This window comes from Choristoneura fumiferana, chromosome 9, assembly GCF_025370935.1.
Source record: "Choristoneura fumiferana chromosome 9, NRCan_CFum_1, whole genome shotgun sequence".
NCBI lineage: Eukaryota > Metazoa > Arthropoda > Insecta > Lepidoptera > Tortricidae > Choristoneura > Choristoneura fumiferana.
This window is the reverse complement of record NC_133480.1, coordinates 12,026,575-12,046,779: the sequence shown is the minus strand read 5'-3', so window position 1 is coordinate 12,046,779 and position 20,205 is coordinate 12,026,575. Positions and strand designations below refer to the sequence as shown.

Here is a 20,205-nt window from a genome sequence, read left to right as displayed (position 1 = left end):
TTTGATACTGCACACACAGGAATGTAATAATTAACCATGAAAAATATCCAATTATCACACGTTATCTGCTCTCGCTGAAACTCGCATTTTCTTCCTTCTCTCTTTAACCCTGTAACTCTTTGCTACATCAAAGAAAAATATAGTTACACTACTTCTATTCGATGCTTACAGAACGTTATCTTTACTGTACTTTCCCCCCTTTCCAACACTTAATTTTATTTCTATTCAACCGTTTAAGCTATTTGGTTGTGGAACTTGATGAGCTTAAGACGTGGTAAGTCTTTGTCTTCTTTTAGTTTGTGATATGTCATCTTATGTAGAAGTTTTACAGTTAGTTTATTTACATGTTGCTGTTTATCTATCCATATCCATGGTGTATGTGTGCATGAATATTGAATATTTTAAGCCTATGGGAATAGCTTTTTTTTTACTGTATGCATTCGCTCCACTTGGTGTGATGTACGCCCGTCTTTTTTCTTTTGTTATAGGTTGTCCTTTGCAGCAGTAAGTCCGCTTATTGCTTACCTTATAATTATATTTTATTCAAAATATTTTAGACTATCGCCGTCATTACTAATTTTATGAATTGAATTCGGGTTTTGCATTGCAACTGTGCCGAAATATCGAGCTACGTTAAAATCAAGGTACGCGGAACGAAACCCGAATTTAATTCATTAAATTATATTTTCTTTATATATTCTGCAATGCTGAGGATATGGATGTTCAATAGAGAGTTATCGTATTTTTCAGGTCCTTTTAGGCTACCACAAAGGCGAGTTGGCTGGCAACCTACATTGTTCTAATCCACGAGAAGACGTAGAAGGATTACGAGAGGGACGCATCGAGATCTTGTCCGACAACAAACCCATCAAGAGAACTTATATTGCAGTCAATGGTTTATCAATCACTGGTATCAACTCTCATGTTCTTCTGGACGGACATTACAAGCAAAAGGTCTGTTTAAGAAATATATTTGTCATAAATATACCTACCATACCGAAATTAATTAGTTACTGATAAAAACCTTTCAACATTATTTGTAGGATTTAAACAAATATCAATGTAATCTTCCGCGCTTGGTAATGCTTACGGGCAGACAGGATTCAGCAGTACAAAAAGTTATCAATGATCTTAAATCTCGGACCATTGACCCTGAAGAGCTAGCACTGTTGCAAAATATACACACAGCAAAAATAAGTGGCCATTTAGGAAGGGGTTATGTTATTTTAGGTAAGTACCAGGCGTATACATACAGGACCACAAGGTCAATATCACTTCTCTAATTGAATGTCGGTAATAAAAAATACTAATACTAATTTCCTAATATTCTTGCAGAAACAGACAAAGAAAATAAAACTGTAAGCCTAAGTGAAAAGGCAGACTACTTCGACGGGGGCGACCGGCCACTATGGTTCGTGTACAGCGGGATGGGCTCGCAGTGGGCCGGCATGGGCGCACAACTCATGCGCATACCTATTTTTTCAGCTGCTATTGAACGGTTTAGTATATTTCTGTCGCTTTCTTCTCATTATTAGTAGTAGACTAGCTTTTCGTAAATGACACACTTATATCGTAATTTTTCTTTCAACAGATGCCATAAAGTTTTGAAGCCAAAGGGAATCGATATAGTACATATAATAACGTCACCCGACAAGAAGATCTACGACAACATCTTGCATTCGTTTGTCGGAATAGCCGCTGTCCAAATCGGCCTGACTGACATTTTGCACGCATTAAAAATGGTTCCAGATAAAATTATTGGTAGGATACTCGTATATTTGAAATCTAATCCTTACTTCTGCGTATTATAAAGGTTGCCTGGAAGAGATCGCTCTGAAGTGATAAGGCCGCCTATTGATTACCATGGAAAATCTGTATATACCTGTGTTTTCATACTATGTATTGGTGTTCAATAAACAGTAATTGTTTTGTATCGTATCTATCTATTCGATTCCAATTTATTTATCTTTGGAATGAATATTGGAAACATTTAATTGCGATCTATTCTTGAAGGTCACAGCGTGGGTGAACTGGGGTGCGCCTACGCCGACGGTTGTTTGACGGCAGAGGAAATGATTCTCTCAGCGTACAGTCGCGGACTCGTCTCCATACAGACTCCCTTCATTCGCGGATCCATGGCTGCCGTTGGCATTGGTTTTAAAGAAGTTTGTATACAATTTCTAATTATTACCAAACTTTTACGTTTTAACTCTCTGTTTTGAAAGTTCTCAATGATAGATTCATCTTCATGAAATTTTACGTCCTGCCTAGTTGCACAAGATTTTTTTTATTATATTCTTGTCACAAATAAACAGGTTTCCAAGATGTGTCCGCCGGAAATTGAAGTGGCCTGCCACAACGGGCCAGACTCCAGCACTATATCTGGCCCGGCCGAAATCATGACAGAGTTCGTGGCTCAGCTGACTGCGGAAGGAATCTTTGCAAAGGAAGTGCCTTGTTCTAACATAGCGTACCATTCACGGTACATTGCCGAAGCAGGTACCTATTTCACGCCCAAAATTAGGTAACTGTGATAACATGATAACGTTAAAAAGGATTCTGTGACTAAAATTAAAAAAATTTTTTAGGACCTGGCCTGCTTAAATACTTGTGTGATGTCATAAAAACTCCAAAGCTCCGCAGCGAGAAATGGTTCTCGACATCTGTACCTCAAGACAAGTGGAATGAAGTATCCGCCCAATATTCTTCAGCCGAGTACCACACGAATAACCTTTTGGTAGTGACAATACATAGTTCGGTTATTCACGTCGTTGTTTTCTTGAGGCTATGTGTATAAGATGTAATGTTGGTGTGTTGTGTGTGTGTGCAGAGCCCGGTGCTGTTCGAGGAGACGTCGCGGCTGGTGCCGGCGACGGCCGTGCTGGTGGAGGTGGCGCCGCACGGGCTGCTGCAGGCCATCCTCAAGCGCTCCCTGCCGCCCTCCTGCGCGCACGTGCCGCTCACCAGGCGCGCCCACCCCGACAACGCGCGCTTCCTGCTCGAAGCCATCGGCAAGTACGTTCAACAGACAGACACGCAATAAGGAATTCCATATACCTACAAAACATGGATACCTAATGATATTTAACTTTCAGAATTTACATGGAGGGATATTACCCGGATGTTCGTGTCTTGTACCCGAAAGTGGAATTTCCGGTTTCGACTGGCACACCACATTTGTCGCAATTGGTGGAGTGGGCTCACAATGAAACCTGGTAAATACTTAATAAAGTTGTATCATGTATGTGTATTTAGTATAAAACCATTACCTTAGGATTATTGATTACCTATTTTTGCCGCTAGTCGGACGTACTTTCGTGTAGATAGTCTTATATGACATATGTATATACCTACTTGCAATTTGGTGGAGTGGGCTCATAATGTAACTTGGTAAATACTTACTTTCCTATTAAATTAAGTAAAACTACCTGTGTCATAGATTCCTGTTATACAGAAGTGTCACCATTTACAATTTCAGGCCAAAATACCTACCCAAAATCCTATTCGTAACTTAATTAAATCGTCGAAGTTAGTGTGATTATAGTTAGTACTCGTAGTTAATTTCATTATCATGTTGAATATTTCAGGTTATTGCCACTGTACGCTAGCGCACAAAGAAAAATGGCTGCCACATGCACCTTTGTGATGTCAATACACGATTTAGAGTATAAATATTTGCAAGGAAACAGGATCAATGGTAATAAAACGGTTGTCTATTTTTTTTTTTCATTTTATTTTAGTATTTAATTTCATATGCCGTTATTACATATTACATGACATGAAACAAGGTGGTGAACATTCATAAGGAGATGCTATCAACATTTAAATATAGTGAACTTATTTAGAACCTACGAAGCCACGAAAAAACAAGAGCTTGTAAACTCCCAAAAGCCAATAAAACGCTTGTCACTTTGGTCAGGCTCGACTGTATATCCGTTCGCGGGCGCGCTCGTGCTGGCGTGGGACACGCTGGCGATGACGCTGGGCGCGACGCGCAAGCAGCTGTCGGTGCAGTTCCGGGACGTGCAGCTGTTCGCGCAGCCCGCGCTGCACGACTCGCGCCAGCTCAGGCTCGCCGTCACGCTGCAGCGCGGGACGGGACTCTTCGAGGTTTGTTTTGCCATTTCCTATTTCTCTCCCTTAAAAGTAATCTCTAAACTAACTTGCTATTATTTGCTATAGCTGCTAATGATACATGAAAGTTTGTTTCCAATAACGTCGTCAATATAACAATGTTTTTAAAAAAAAAGGTCTTGGACAACGGCTCACGAGTAGCAACGGGGTACATTTCAGCGGGGAAATTCACTCTTGATAGTAAAAAGACGACTGCAAATGCAGCAGCCAGTAATGTTACACCACTAACTACAGAAGATGTTTACAAGATTTTTAGTGACAAAAGCTACATGTACAGGTATAGTCTTTAACTAATATTGAATTCAGATTAATAACTCAAAACGTGCGAAGCGAACCAAAATATTCTGTGAATATTATAGTATTGGCCCACCCTTCATACAAAATCTAAACACGCGATAGCGTGTCAAGCCAAGTTCAAGCTAACAGAACTGGCGAGCAGCACTGTGTGTAATTTTACCCGAACCATTTGGAGCCCCTTTTGACCCCTCATAACTCAAAAACCATTTCACATAAACGTGTCCAATTAGGATCATTTATTGAGACTTGTGAGATGCATATGTGCTCCAAATTTCATAAACACACCTCAAACGGTTATTTAGATATAAACATCCAAAAATCGACATTTTTATCACTGACTAACCCAGTTCCAAATGAAAAGTTCAAATTTGGCATCCAGATAGGTAGTTGGGTGAATATAAAGGAATAAATCAGAAAGTAGTAAATTTTTATCATTTAATTATAATTTGTAAATTAAATTATTCCTGTACAAAATGTAACGATATGCCATCAAAACAAATGTGAAATGAGAGCCACGTTCAATATTATGATAAAATGCCTTGATTGTTGATTTTAACGACAAAAGAAGTGAGATCTAAATGGGTGCCAAGTGCCAAGGTGCCAAGTTCAATGGTCAGTCCAGAAATTATTTTAAAGCTGTAAGTTCTTATTTTATTCTTCCGAAAATTTGGCTTGCTGGTAGAAACTAGCCATCGAAGATAGGGCTCTTCCACGACTGTTTTAGTAGATACTTAATAATAATTCGTATACGAGAACTAGCCAAGTCCGACCTTAGGCTTCAATATATTATCCTAAGTTATAAGAAGAAATTATATTTCAAGTTGATATAAAAAAAATTCAGGACTGACCATTGAACTTGGCACCTTGGCACTTGGCACCCATTTAGATCTTACTTCTTTTGTCGTTAAAGTCAAAAATCAAGGCATATATCATAGGAGGGCTCGGGCCGTGCCGTAGTTTACACGCGGGCCCAAGCGGATTGGGAACTTCAAAAATGCCATTGAATTTCGTCACAGGTGTACAGGTTTCCTCGCGATATTTTTCCTTAACTGTAAACCTCAGGGTATACATTTCAAAATAATTTATGAGCCTGGGCTCGAATCCATTATCTTTTGTTTGAAAGGCCATAGGAAAGGTGAAATCACTAGGCTGCCATGGTTTGTTTACATCGTATTTTTCTTGCTTTCCGTTAACTTCGACAGACGGCTCAGTTTATTGATAGAATCAAACTGGTACCTACTTAATTTTTATTTTGGCCAACCAGGTCAAGAGACAAAATTGCGCACTTAAAAGGTTACGAAAACAAAGCCACGGGTAAACGCTAGTTTTTATTGGTAAATTAAGGATAATCAAATGTGTAATTTAACATCATAGTAGTCAGAACCAGAAAAATATTTTCGCACTGAGATTCCACGCAAGATTTTTTTTTTTTTTTTTGTATCTTTTATAACAATTTTTTATTAACAGGGATGAATTCCAAAGCATCAAGGACACAAACGCCGATTTCACTGAAGGACATCTGCTGTGGAAGAACAACTGGGTGACTTTCATTGACGGCATACTTCAGTTCAACACTCTACGGCAGGTTCACAACGGCATTTCTCAGCCAGTTTACATTAGGAAACTTACAATAAACGCTTATGATATGGCAAAAAACACAGAAACCGAAACGGAACATCCAAAAGTTTTGAAAATTAACATTTGTCCACTGCAAGACTACACAAGGTAAAACAAATACCCACTTAAGAATAATTAACATAATTAAATGGCAGCTTCCTCGGACAAAGTATTAGCTTGGCTATTCATAGAGGAAACGCTGCCAGCAGCTTTGGGACCTTGCTCATTACTCTTTCAGTAATTTGTTTTAGTTTTAGGTTTTATTTTATTTTATAAACACAATTAATTCCTCACTTCAATATTAAGATAGATGTAACTGTTGTTACTTATTTCAGATGCGAAGGCATTCTACTGGAAAGTCTAAGATTCCAAGATATACCTAATACAGATGAAAACGAATTAGGATTGAAAGTTCTGAAATTTGTTCCACGGTTTTCGGATCGTAATGATTCAAATGTAAGTTTACAGCGTCAAATTCCCTACATTAAAAAGGAAAGTTATTTGAGCGTTCTATGTTCACTTCATTTTATCATTCGTGAAAAATGTTGATACACTTGAGACATTTACAGATATCGACAATCATTCAGCGTTTAAGTAATGTCTGTTATTGCTGCCAAAGTAATTCATCGAAATATAGGTACTTTATTAAATTTCTGTTCATACTTAACTTGTCATGGGGTTTTAGTACACTTCAAGTCAGTTTACCTCTTAAAGAGGCCTTAAAATCATTTTGGTAAGTACATAATTTGCAGCAAGTTAATAAAATATGTAGGTACCTGCTAAATTAACTTCCGTCCGTGGTTTCTCTGACCACGTAGGAAGTAATATGCAGATTAAGATGAAAGTTAAGGGATAGATTGTTAAACTCATATGGTTTATGGCCATTTGCTCGGCGTCGTGCCTCAAATGCATACTCTATTACGAAACCTCCTAAGTATACTGGTACAAGTGCATAATCATAAATTTACAGGAGAGCTGTTCAAAGGTTCCAAAACCTGTAATTTTCTCATTTGATGATATAACTTTTCAAAATTTTGCATTGGTTCCAAAGAAAATATTTGCTTTCTACCTGTATTCATGGAATTTTGAAATTTCTTATAGTTTTTGAGAAAATTGCAGATACACTACTATACGCGTATTTTACATCTTGTAGTTGTGCGGTATACTGAGCTAATTACCACTTGCTCCAGTATACGGCGTAATGCGTAGATTACTGATCTAACGATATTTTTATATTGTATATGAATTTTTAGATGAAATACTTATATGGCTTGCAATGAACAATAAAACAGATGCTCTTTTACCTTCATCTATTGATTTATAAACGTTTTTATCACTTGCATCAATATACGCTAACATTAGCATGCCACTTGTACCAATATACCGCTAGTAATGTTTTAAACGTGCTATACAAAATACAGAAATATACCTTAATAAAAAACCTCACTTGAAATATAAATGGTTTTATTAAGGAAAGTAATTTTATTAAGTGCTTTAAATTAATGGAAGCACATTCAATGGATTCGTATTCCTGTCCAAATGTGTACTCGTATTTTATTGTGAAAGGTTCCTCATGTGATACATATATCGCATCGCACCCATTTGTATCATTTTTGTGCCCCTTCAGGGTTCCGTACCCAAAGGGTATAAACGGAAACCCTACTACTTTATACTAAGATTGTTTTTTTGGAATCTTTTTGTATTTTTTATTTCAATTCCAAATTTTTACTTTTACGGTCATCCCGTAAAACCGAAATTGAAAATACAAACTGAAATATAGATGCACAGAAAAAACAGAAAAATAAGACCATCACTGGGAATCGAACCCAGGTCCTCGGTAATCCGTACCGCGTGCTATACCGCTACACCACTGATGGTCAACGGTACCGACACGAATTTCCCTATGCACCTTATATCTCAGCTTGTGTTTCTTACTTAGTCACTTAAGCAGCGACGCTAGCGACATCTATGTCGTAAGCCCTCAAACTTTTTCGGCACTACTACTACTTCGCTACTTTATACTACTTCGCTGTCCGTCTGTATCTCATGAACCATGATAGTTAGACAGTTGAAATTTTCACAGATTATGTATAACTGTAGTCGATATAATAAATATATATATATAACAAAAAATAGATCAGAATAAATATTTAAGGGGGCCCCCATACAACAAATGTATTTTTTTGCCATTTTTTTGCTAATCCTAATGAAGTTGTATAGATGGTACGGAACCCTTCGTGCGCGAGTCTGATTGGCACTTTGCTTAAGACAAGCTTTGACATGAAATATTGAGTCAAAGTCAAAATATCTTTATTCAATTTAGATTGTAACAAGCACTTATGAATGTCAAAAAATTTACCACCGGTTCGTAAAAACCTCTGTTGAGAAGAGTCTGGCAATAAACCTAGGTATATTTTGTAAACAGATTTACAATCATATTTTAGTGATATCTGTACATCACAAGTATTTAACACAACTACATATTTAAAACAGTTCTCAATTCGCTATTTGGAGTAAGCACTCGCCAATGCGGATCGGAATTATTTCCAAATTTCCCTATCCATGATATAATCATTAATTTTAATAATACGCCTTATATATTAATGTCATCTTGACAATAGATTTAAATTTTGTGTCTTGTTTCTGAGTCTTGGGAAACTTCTATAACTTCATACGGTTTACCCGTTTTCGCCATATACATAGCCAGGTACCATTTCTTAGGTGTGTATAAAAAAATGTGTATAGGGTGTTATTAAAAACCTGTACTATACTTTAAACCACATTAGGGCTACTAATTACTAATATGATCCAAGTAGAAAAATACTGAGATTCGAAAAAAAAAAGTTTTGTATGGAAGTGGAGTCGCAAGAAGACTTTCTAATTTCGATGTTTTCCCACTTATATCGTATTAGTAATCAGTAGCCCTAATATGGGTTACAGTATAGTACAGGATTTTTTTTATCAACCTGTACGTATATTGAAATTTACTGTTCTCATTTTAATTAAAGCATGCATGCCTTCGCCTTCTTTTTGGGGATGCTCAACTACCAAAATGCAATGTAATACTGCAATGTTATATTTCTAGCACGCGTACATGTAGGTATAGCCGAGGAAACTGAATCAGGTACTGGTACTGGGGTGGAACCGTTGTACTACCAATGTTATGTTGACATCCCATACATTTGCCAAAGAAATCATAGCGAAATAGATCACGAAAAGGTTTCACATTGGATTTAGTTTCCATGACCGTCTATGAGAAATACGGCTATTGTGGTCTTGCCAAACCAAAACATGTTTTTTTTTATATATACTATCAAATTATGTGCTCGTAGAACAGTTTAAACGGTCCGCACGCAGCGACGGCTAGCGCGTACACTGAGGCAACTGCCAGTTACACTCGACTTCCCCGGCCCCGCGACAATATCGGTGCCGCGTATAGTGGTGCATGTCGGTTGCCTCAGTATACGTTGTACCGATTAGCAAAACGGTGTTAGATGCATTCATATACGTCACTTTATTTCCAAAACTAATAGGAATATCCGTCCAAATTTTTTGTGGTAGGTAAATAAGGAAATATTAATCACAAAATTGCAAAAAACTAAAAATCAGAAATTTGTCACTTGTACCAGTATACGTAGGAGGTAACGATTAGTAATCTGTACCTTACTGGCTTTGGTGAATAAACTACTACTAATTCACAATTTTCAGGTGAAACAAATCTTACAAGTGTTTGCGCAAATAGTTGATGAAAATATCGGCAAAAACTTCATAAATATCGTTGAGATTTACGATGATAATGGCGACACTTCAATTTTCGGTGACTTCAAAATAAATATCGATGAATCATCCCAAATTATTGGGAAATATGACAAAGTACATAGAGACAACGTGAGCAGCGATGCTGTTACAGAGGCTGATTTAGTTTTAATAAGCAATTTGTCGACTGATGACAGCGTAAGTTTCAACTTTTTCTATAAAGTAAAACTTAAAAAAAAAATTGCAATACTGCAGTAGGTACATCCAGAGTATATTTTTTTTATTGCAGATGTGTCAAAGCCTATACAAAACACTGAAGCAAAACACTTTTATTATCACAGCCGAGGAACGGAACGTCAATTTGAGTCGGGTTCGTCCCAAGGCACTCTTTAACATTGTTTCAGGACATAATACTGAAATTAAACGCTTTGAATTGATCCAGTGGAGACCTAACCCCATTAGAGGAACTAGTGCGTTTTCTGTTCGGACAAGCTTGGATCTAAAGCTGTTGCATACGGCAAGAGCCAATCTTCCATCTCGCCACAAGATGATCATATTCGCTAGTTATACAATGGTATCGGAGCTCAAAGATCTGATCAAGCAATGGAGACAAGATTCAGAGCGAAACCAGGTTCACTTGTTAACATTTAAAGATCAAATATCTGAAAATCTGACTTTAGATCAACTACCCCATTTGGATTTGGCTTTTAACATCGTCTATCACGTAAGTTACATCCAGCTTTAACAACCACAAAAATAAAACCTCATTTATTCCTTAATAACAAAGCAATATAAATAAAAAAATCTTATTTGATAATAATATTTCAGATAATTATTGATGTTATAATATAAATTGAATTAAATTATTTGAATTATTAATAAAACATAGTAATTTAAAATTTTCAATTTCTCGCTTGGTATAAAAAAGATAAGACATTTATCAATTCATGCAGCGAGGTTGCATACTTTATTAAAAGATCGGGAAAATTTACATTTTGGAAATATTTCGTTGTCATGTAATTAATTAGGTATCGATATATTTTTAATACCAAACATTTAATTTAAGATTGTAATCAACACATTTGATCCTATCTCTCGCTTTTTTCGTGTTGAAGTAAAATGACAGATCAAAGTAAAGTTCAAATATTTGGAATTTAGTGAGTAGACCCAACACTGTATTCAGTATTTAAAAAAATAATTAAATAGTTACTTTGTCTCACGGAGTGAGCAAAATGCGATTTTGCTCACTGATTTCTCATAGCAATACCTGCCTGTTTGAGGTGCTGAGGTGAAAATGATCTTTGTTGACATTTGACGCACATTACGACTATTTACGACGCAAGAACCTTTGATTACACGTTCGATTCGATTCAATCCCCACTTTTGTTTATATGCAAACATTTAATTTTCACAATCTTAAATGTGTTGCCAACAATTTGTAAATTTGCCCCTCTTGCCCCAGGACTCACTTGTCGGTCTATCTATACTATAAATAATTAGTTCACTTGGATACCTACCTAAAACTTTTTATCTATCGCAAATCCCAATTTAGTTTTATTACATTTGTTTAAGGGGGAATTGGGAGGTGAATATTTTGTTAATCTTCAACAAAATCCGAACCCAACTAGTGGAATAACATTAAAGAGCGCCCGAGTTGGAGACCTGGAATCATTGCACTGGGTGGAAGCATCTTGTGTAGACGCCGCAAGTGCCGGAGTACCCGTCAAGGTTTGTATGTAAAATGTAACGATAAATGTTTTACCATACATTTTCATTTTAATTCCTTATGTAATAGGTATTAGGTAAGTACTTATACTTAAGATAAAATTATTTATAATAAACTTTTGTCATTTTTACTCATAATTATTAATAGTACCCAGGTCTACTTGTTACCGTACGTCCGCTGCAAAGTGGTAAAAACGTCGAGATAATGTTAATTATCAATAAAGAATTCTCGCGATTAAATCCCGGATAGTTACGAGAAACGTTGTGATTGTGCGTTTGTTTGTAATTGAACAGTAGTTCAGTAGTAGCTTAGTAAAGCTAATTAAAAAAAAAAGGGTTTTATCAAAGCAAAAATTGATTTTCAACGAATAACACAGGATACTTATAAAATGTACAATCATTAACCCGCAAAAATGCAATATTCCTACCGACAACAGTTAGTCAAACCTATGTACATAGATCAACCAAGTGCAAGTAATATTCAATGACTCATTGTTGACAGGTTCATTTTGCTGGATTAAATGCAGCAGATGCCCAGAGAGCGACCGGGGATATGCAAAACGATAGTATTAGTGGCGAAAGTTTATTTGGGATGGATTTCAGTGGCACGACTAAGGAGTAAGCAATATCAATAATAAAACTATATTTTTCACATTTTCACAAAACTTAAACAAGGGACAAAATTTACACTTTCAGTGTTCTTTTCACAGCAGCTACACCTTTTATTCTTTGATCTGATTTCCAATTCGGTGTTGGAAATCAATAAAACATCAGTTTACCCATGACCCTTCTTAATGCTATCTTATTTTAAAGGAAAATAAAGTCCGAAACACTGGCCAAAAGTGGTAACTTGGACGGCTATCTTATCTTATCTTATCTTATTGTTAGGGGTCCTTGCGGATACACTTCGACCCGTAGGGATCTTTTGTGTAATGTAACCCCCCCTGAATTACTTTTAATAAATTAATTATTATTATTTAATTTGTATTTAAAAAAAAAAAAAAAAAAAAATTATTTTTTGTATTTAAATTTTATCGTATGAAGTTCTAAAAATCGGACAAGTTAAAATAAATAGAAAATGTGGTATATAATTTTACTGCGGACAAGTAAAAGGGAAATTTGGCCATTGTGATCGTCTAGTGTTCTTTCTACGTTGTGAATAGTAAACCAACCTCGTTTAGTAGAAATAAGGGATGTCTATCAATAAAAACTAACTAACTAATAAACTCTGTTGAATAAAGAGCAAACTCACTAAACCTAAATGGAACAAAATAACCATAAGTAATAGGAATGACTGACACTATTTTACACAAATTTAAATGTCTGTTAAAATTGTAAACAAAAGGTTATATAATGAAAAATAAGCAATTATGTCTTGTGTCAAGGCTAGGGCCCCACCTCCGCCCTGGAGTTTTCTCCCTGGCTATTTACCAGTAGCTGTGTCTCTCGTTCCATAGACCCTAAGAGACTCCAACAAGAGACAGTTGAGTTTACTTGTCAATAGTCGGTAGTTATGTAATGTCATTCAAAGGGGAAAGAGGACGCAAGAAACCAGGTTTACTAGGTCTCTAAATGCCCTATGCTGACCTTTCATATAGGTTCAGGAGGAAAACTACTTTAATAGTTATTTGGGTGTTTCTTAATTTTACTAAACGCGTTTAATTATTTATTTAAAATGTTCAAATCAACCCTGGTTTCTAATTTAAGGGGATCTAAGAATTGCAAAATATATACACCCAATTCAACTCAAAGTTGAGCAATTAATAAAACAATAATATTCTCACAATTAAGTTCAAAGCTTAAGATAATTTCAGTCAGTAATCTGTCATTAACTGAGACTGACTTGTATTTGCGTATGATTTGCAAGTTGCAATTAATAAAATAAAATAATAATCAGTCGTTGACCAAAAAATATTTATTATTGTATAAGTGTCAGAAGTAGTTATTCTTCCCATGGTTTGGTAAAGATAACTGTGGATCGCTTTTGGTCGTATCCTGATTTAATTCTTAGTGAAAATTGATAAGTATTTTTTTTACATGTATTCATTCTTAGCAAATGACAGATTTTAAAATGTAAGTTAAATGTAATAACAAAACCAATTGATTAAATAAGTAGAAATAATAATCATGGCCCTCCTTTTTGATAAAAGTCGGGCAGTTTAATGGATGTCCTATCAAGTCAACGTAATAGAACCTAAAGTCTTAGTCAAACACTATCAAATACAAAGTTAAATTCTAAACTCCAATAAATACAAATTAACCGCCTATCAAAACCTATAAATCTAGCTAATCTGCACTATTCTAATAAGAACCTTGAGGTGAAGCCTCGTAGTTTTCCGAGGTGCAATGGAAAACTACCCTAGACTAAACTAAGGGAGCGAGGCGGCCAACCTCTGTCTAGCTAAAACACCTAATCCTAGGCCACCCTAAGAACCTCATTCGCGACCGTAGTCAGGGATGCTCCTGAGGTAGGACAGAGAGATATGTTTGGAATATATAAATATATAGATAAGACCAGCACCACCGATCTTACATGCACTGACCCAGCAGATACACCAAGACCGGGTACGCGCTGTGGGATAGTAACTCGACTGTCAGTTAAGACAAATATAAATCGAGTGCCAGGTCGAATCCCAACGCCTGATCCCGTCCTTTCGGACGTTAAATCTCCACACTGTCGTATAGCACCGTTAGGTTTCAGGTGAGGAGACCGGGAACCTCGTCCCGTACAGTCCCTACTTTAAGCAGATACAAAAAACTAAGAAACTAACGTATTCTATAATCGCAAATTCCAGACAGAGTTTAGAAGGAAGGATAGAAGGTAAGGAGGAATGGCCCCGGAGAGTCGCCCCGTGCAGCCAAGGTAGGATGGTTAAAGGGAATGGCTCCGGAGAGTCGCCCCGAGCAGCCAAGGAAATAAGGTAATAAGGGATGGCCCCGGAGAGTCGGCCCGTGCAGCCAAGGTAGGATGGTTAAAAGGAATGGCTCCGGAGAGTCGCCCCTTGCAGCCAAGGTAGGATGGTTAAAAGGAATGGCTCCGGAGAGTCGCCCCGAGCAGCCAAGGAAATAAGGTAATAAGGGATGGCCCCGGAGAGTCGCCCCGTGCGGCCAAGGTAAAGGATAAAAGGAAATAACCAGAACTTGCGAACACAGAACACGAAATAACCAAAATAACAGTAAACTTTAACAATTAAACACTATTTTTGAAATGAACGCACAACAGCTAATTATTGAATGAATTAATTAAAATAAAGTGTGAGCCGGTCTCACTTACTTAGACAAAAACTTCTGCTTAAAGAACTCGCGTATTCGAACGAAAAAGAACAACTGCTCTCCCCTCCTGAAAGCTCCCCTATTTATATCCTTACAATGCAATCTACGAAATTCGATCAATTCGTGCAACTCTTGAAACCTCTTAAACTCAAGCAATCTACGCAGCTACTGAAGTTACAGCAGCAAAACAAGCCCGTGCAACCCAGGCAACTCGGTATGCTTCCGAAATCAATGCAATCCTACATAGTAGCAACAAGAACAGTAGGCCAACTCTAGTAAACGAAACGAACGTAACTGTGTGTTGTTCAGTCTAATCGTTATCACGAGCTTTTAACTTAACTAAAGTGATATAATTTTCTTATTATATGTATAAGTAAATAATATATTATACTACAAGTTTCTTATAATATATTGGCATCCACATCACGTTTCGCAATAGCTTTGTGAAATATGTGTATTGATTATTTAATATGAAAAACATGCTCCATTTGTTAACATAAATATTTGTTTAACAGTATACAACGGGGAAGCTTAGCAAAACAGTGTACTGTCCTATTGTTGCAACTATAACATTTTTTCTACCACTTGAGGTCATATCGGTCCTTCAAGTTCTCAGCGTGGGATTGTTTAAAAACCCATAAAATGTGTTAATTTATTATGTCTTAGTTAACAAGACTTTTCTCGTGGCTTTGTCCGAGCTAAAATAAATATAGATTATTTGAGTTTAATAAACTCATAATAATATAATATAATTAATTATATTTGTGAATTTGACCGATGTGAAGGCTTGAACCGGTACAGTAATTACCCCTCCTTCGTACTTACTTTATTGCCTTTATCACCTCGCCCATAAATTGGATGATTTGACGTAGCGGTAGTGCCTTAAAAGTCTCCTGGTGCGGGGTATCCGTCGCCAAAGAGTCTCATTTTTAATCTGGCGAGGGCGTCACATTCATACATAATGTGTTCCATTGTTTCGTCTTCCTCGCCACACATTCTACAAACTTCATTGTCCTGTAGTCCCATCTGTACTAGTATGTGTTTAGTATCGAAGTGACCTGTAAATGCCTCGACGATATGTCGGAGTTGTTTCCTACTGAGTGTCCAGAGTCATTTAGTCCAGCTTGCGCTGACATTTTCGATGAATCGTTTTGAATGCTTTAGACCTTCCAGTGATTTCCACTCTTGTTGGTGTTTAAGTCTGGTGTGGTCGTTTATGGCATCTTTATGGTTCCCTGTGAAAGTCCCACATACGGTTCGGGCCCTATGTTTTTGTTCATTGACCCTTCCCTTGCTAGCTTATCTGCTTTTTCATTTCCGATGAAGCCTCTGTGTCCTGGGATCCAAACCAGTCTCACTTTGTTGCGTCTGCCAAGCTTGTTTATGCTTGTACGCCATTATAGATCAGTCTTGAATCAACCTTTGGCGATGTGAGTGCCTCTACAGCTGCTTAACTCTCACTGAGTATATAGATGTTTTTTTTTCTACCTTCCTATCTATATTCTCCTGTGCATAGGAGATAATTGCATACGTCTCTGCTTGAAAGACGGTTGCATAATTTCCCATGCTTACGCTACTGTTGAAGTCCTTGGCATGAATGCCGGCTCCTGTGCCAGATTTCATTTTAGATCCATCCGTATACCATGAATTTTCACTGCCTTCCGGCAGTGTCAGTCCTTCTTTTTGCCCATTCAGCTCTTGTACCTTGTACCTTGAAGTTCCTTTGGAATATGTACTTTAGTTGCATTTTGTCGCTACCCATCGCCGTTATACTATCAAGATATTTGTTTTGTTCCATTTTAGTGTGCTTCGTCCTCGGAGCGGAATCGTTCCACAGGCCGTAGGTACATTTTCATTCTGTGCAACAACTTACGCGCTTCGGATTCTATAGCAATATGCAGTGGTGGTAGGTCTAGTAAGACTTCCATTGCTGCTGTCGGCGTTGTTTTGAACGCCCCTGTGATAGTCATGCAGGCCGTTCTCTGGATTTTAGCCAGTAGATTCCTAAATGTGCTTAGTTGTGCCCTAGCTAGGCCACCAGGCGAGGCACCCATACAGTATGATAGGTCTCACCAGTATGGTGTGTTCTCCATCCGTACGGGTCCCCGCGCACGGCACAAACACGCAGGTGGCATTCTACGGCTTCGTATCCTATTATTTCAGATATGATGCCCGCGGCGACAGGCCACGTCATCGCCTGCAGCTGATTGTACGGGATGAGTGGGATGGGAGGATAACTGATGTTTCAGGATGCGACTGTTTATTTTGGTTCTACCTGCTTTTTACGGCAGAATCAGGCAGTTAACGGGCGGCAACCACGGGAAGGAGTCCAAACAGTCTTGTCGGGGATGTCATTCCATCTGTGAGCTCCACCCCAGACCATTCGCCAAGTTAACCGCCGGACAGGCAATTAATATAGGGGCAGACCCGATCCAGTTGGGGACCGGTCGCAAACTAACAATGAAAAAACCTGACCCCGCCCAACTTGGACGGCTAAGTTTCCACTTTTGGCCTCATCAAGTGCTGCGATCGCTTTCGTTTTTCGGAATTTCACTCAAGTTATTTAACTAAATATAAGGTTATTTTTATGATTGACTCCCATTTTGAGTTTTTGTGTAAGTAGTTAGTACAGTAGTGGTGTGTTGTGTCTGCAGCGGCGAGCGCGTGATGGGGCTGGTGCGCGGCGGCGCGCTGAGCGACCGCGTGGCGGCGCGGCCGGAGCTGCTGTGGCCGGTGCCGGAGCACTGGAGCCTCGAGGACGCCGCCACCGTGCCGCTGCCCTACGCGCACGCCTATTACTGCCTCGTAAGCAGAAGCTTCGAACAACTGATTCGTTGAAGTGATTTCGCCAGTGTATGATTTTATTATTTATTATTATAGGCCATTAAAACCCAACTGATGCCTTGTATGGTAATTTTGATCAGCGGTGGTGCAGGTGCAACAGGACAAGCCCTTATTGCCTTAGCACTTCACATTGAGTGCCGTGTTTTCGTGGTTGTCAGTGATATGCTAAAAAAACGCTTTTTGCTGAAACTATTTCCACAATTAAAAGGTACGTAAATGCAAATCACTAGAACAAAATTTGTCTATCCCGCAAATACATCATTATGGCTGTATGATAAATATAGTGACATGTATTTTTTGTCAAATTAGCTTATTCATTTTAGCCGATAACGTAATATGCAGTAGAGATCACACTTTTGCGGATGCAGTACTAAGTGCGACTCACGGCCAAGGATGCGAAGTAGTCATTTGTGGGAAAGGAGGATCTAAGAATGTAAGAATTGTTGTTATTAATGGTTAAACTAGAAGTATTATAATTCTCTTACACTGCCGTATTTAAATTGCAACATTCAATTTAAAAAAAATTACAGGCGTATTTGTCATGCTGTTCACAAAATGGAGTTACGTTAGATATTGACCAAGTGAAACGAAATGAAAACTTCTCATTTGGAATGCATTACTTGACTTGTGAAAGGTCATACCAGCGCCTCGATTTCTCTTCTATTTTTAATGACGACAAAACATCAGAGGTAAGAATTATTTTTATTTAATTTAATAAATCTCAAGATGCATATAATTATCTATGTCATGCCAATTGGTATTGTATTGCCTACATTGAAAAATACAATGGTGATACCAACGTCAGCGGAATGTAGTTCTAGTGCCTATAGCTCCCACATCAGATCAGCTCGATGGTATCATATTATTGTATTTTCAACAGAACTACTCAAAATTGCTAAGTTGTATAATGTCAAACCAACAATATTAAAAGTGGGTGAAAATGACGTCATAATATTCGATTACAAACGCAACCAAAAGCGTTATGGTGATGACGAGGAGAGAAGTACTAGAAGTACCATCAATTAGTTAGAACTGATATATATACTACTGTTCTATGGTTTTGACATTGTCATTGTTGCTTATTGCTTAACAAGCTTAACAATAAAATTATATTTATTCTGAAATGGTAATATATTTCATTGGCGACGAGGATTAATTCAAATAATTAAAAAATGAACACGGAACAGTTCCAAGAATTTCTGCAAGTACAACAACAGCAACAACAACAAATAGCAGATATTCTAAAACAATTCGTGATACAACAACGACCGACAGCGGCGGCCCCTACACCAGCAACACCTGGTACGGAATCGACCGGCTCGGCGAACACCAACAACAACAGTAACAAACTTGCAATTATTAAAAATTTCAAGTGTGATACATTTAACCCTGCTACTACGTCGATAGATATTTTTTTAGAATTTTTCGAAAAAAAAATGCGATATCTGGGACGTATGTGAAGACGACATCAGAAAAGAACTTTTATTCTCTTGTTTAACTCCAGAAATCTTCCACGATTTAAAAGTAGCGCTCATTCCCGACTTTGAAAATAGCTTATACAATGATGTAAAGTCCAAACTACTCGACTTATATCGAACCAAAACAACAAAATTTAAAGCTTTAACTGAATTTTGGAATTGCGTACGAGATCGCAATGAGACTATGGAACACTACGCCAACAGGCTCAAGAAACTCGCCAACGACTGCGGCTACAAGGACGATGTGTTCGAGCGTCTACTGCGTGACCGATTTGCGACCGGCATAAACCACCCGCAGCTAGAAGTTGACCTGAAACAAAAATGGCCCGACCTCCAGGAACATTTCGATGGAAAAACTGTAGAAGTTACATTTGCCAAATTCTTTGCAGTTGCTAAGTCTAGACAGCTTGCCGAGGGCGACAATTTTGTCGCCTTACCAGCTGCCACAAACAAAGTCGGAACAAAAATCAACATGACACAGCGCAACCAACAGAGTACGTTTTCACGCAGGCTTGGCCTAGATCAGTGCCGTCGATGCGGTACATATGAGAGACACAAGGTGGACGATTGTAAGGCAAGAGACCATACTTGCAAGGAATGTCAAACACTCGGACATTTCGAAGATTGCTGCATCAAGTCTGGTCGAGCATATTTGTCGAGCACAAAGTCAGGGAAGAAACGAGCGAACAAAAACGAAAACAAATTACATAAAATTAGGAACACTGACAGCGACGAGTATTCATCAGAATCTTCTGATACGAACTCATACAATAGTGACGATGTCTTCAAGATTGAACGTAAGAGGAACAAGGACAGCAAGCGCATTGATGTCATACTGAATGGTGTCAGTTGTACATTGGACTGGGATCCGGGATCAGTATACTCCATTATTAGTACAGAATTTTGAAAACGTATTGGAACACCTCCTTTAACAAAGGCACTGAAATTACGTGCCTATGGAAATCTCAAACTCAAACCAAAGGGACTTACAGATGTAACAGTTGAAGTCCTTGGAAGAAAGAAAATTTTACCCGTTGTAGTCATGGAAGACGCCAATCCCATGCTTTTTGGCCTTCAATGG

At 37.9% G+C, this 20,205-nt stretch overlaps 1 protein-coding gene across 1 annotated transcript in view; it reads left to right on the top strand.

The window, feature by feature from the left end:
* LOC141431288 (fatty acid synthase-like) overlaps nucleotides 1-20,205 on the top strand; it is a 48,455-nt gene that overhangs the window by 14,596 nt on the left and 13,654 nt on the right. The window contains exons 8-29 of the mRNA XM_074092403.1: nucleotides 751-954; nucleotides 1,044-1,230; nucleotides 1,336-1,498; nucleotides 1,592-1,761; nucleotides 2,014-2,165; nucleotides 2,316-2,499; nucleotides 2,589-2,737; nucleotides 2,831-3,015; nucleotides 3,096-3,215; nucleotides 3,588-3,697; nucleotides 3,920-4,110; nucleotides 4,251-4,411; nucleotides 5,899-6,156; nucleotides 6,384-6,504; nucleotides 9,757-10,002; nucleotides 10,094-10,528; nucleotides 11,377-11,532; nucleotides 12,032-12,147; nucleotides 17,457-17,607; nucleotides 17,683-17,854; nucleotides 17,970-18,079; nucleotides 18,177-18,335. Coding sequence (XP_073948504.1) covers nucleotides 751-954; nucleotides 1,044-1,230; nucleotides 1,336-1,498; nucleotides 1,592-1,761; nucleotides 2,014-2,165; nucleotides 2,316-2,499; nucleotides 2,589-2,737; nucleotides 2,831-3,015; nucleotides 3,096-3,215; nucleotides 3,588-3,697; nucleotides 3,920-4,110; nucleotides 4,251-4,411; nucleotides 5,899-6,156; nucleotides 6,384-6,504; nucleotides 9,757-10,002; nucleotides 10,094-10,528; nucleotides 11,377-11,532; nucleotides 12,032-12,147; nucleotides 17,457-17,607; nucleotides 17,683-17,854; nucleotides 17,970-18,079; nucleotides 18,177-18,335 — 3,900 coding nt within the window. The remainder of the gene's footprint in view (nucleotides 1-750; nucleotides 955-1,043; nucleotides 1,231-1,335; nucleotides 1,499-1,591; nucleotides 1,762-2,013; nucleotides 2,166-2,315; nucleotides 2,500-2,588; nucleotides 2,738-2,830; nucleotides 3,016-3,095; nucleotides 3,216-3,587; nucleotides 3,698-3,919; nucleotides 4,111-4,250; nucleotides 4,412-5,898; nucleotides 6,157-6,383; nucleotides 6,505-9,756; nucleotides 10,003-10,093; nucleotides 10,529-11,376; nucleotides 11,533-12,031; nucleotides 12,148-17,456; nucleotides 17,608-17,682; nucleotides 17,855-17,969; nucleotides 18,080-18,176; nucleotides 18,336-20,205) is intronic.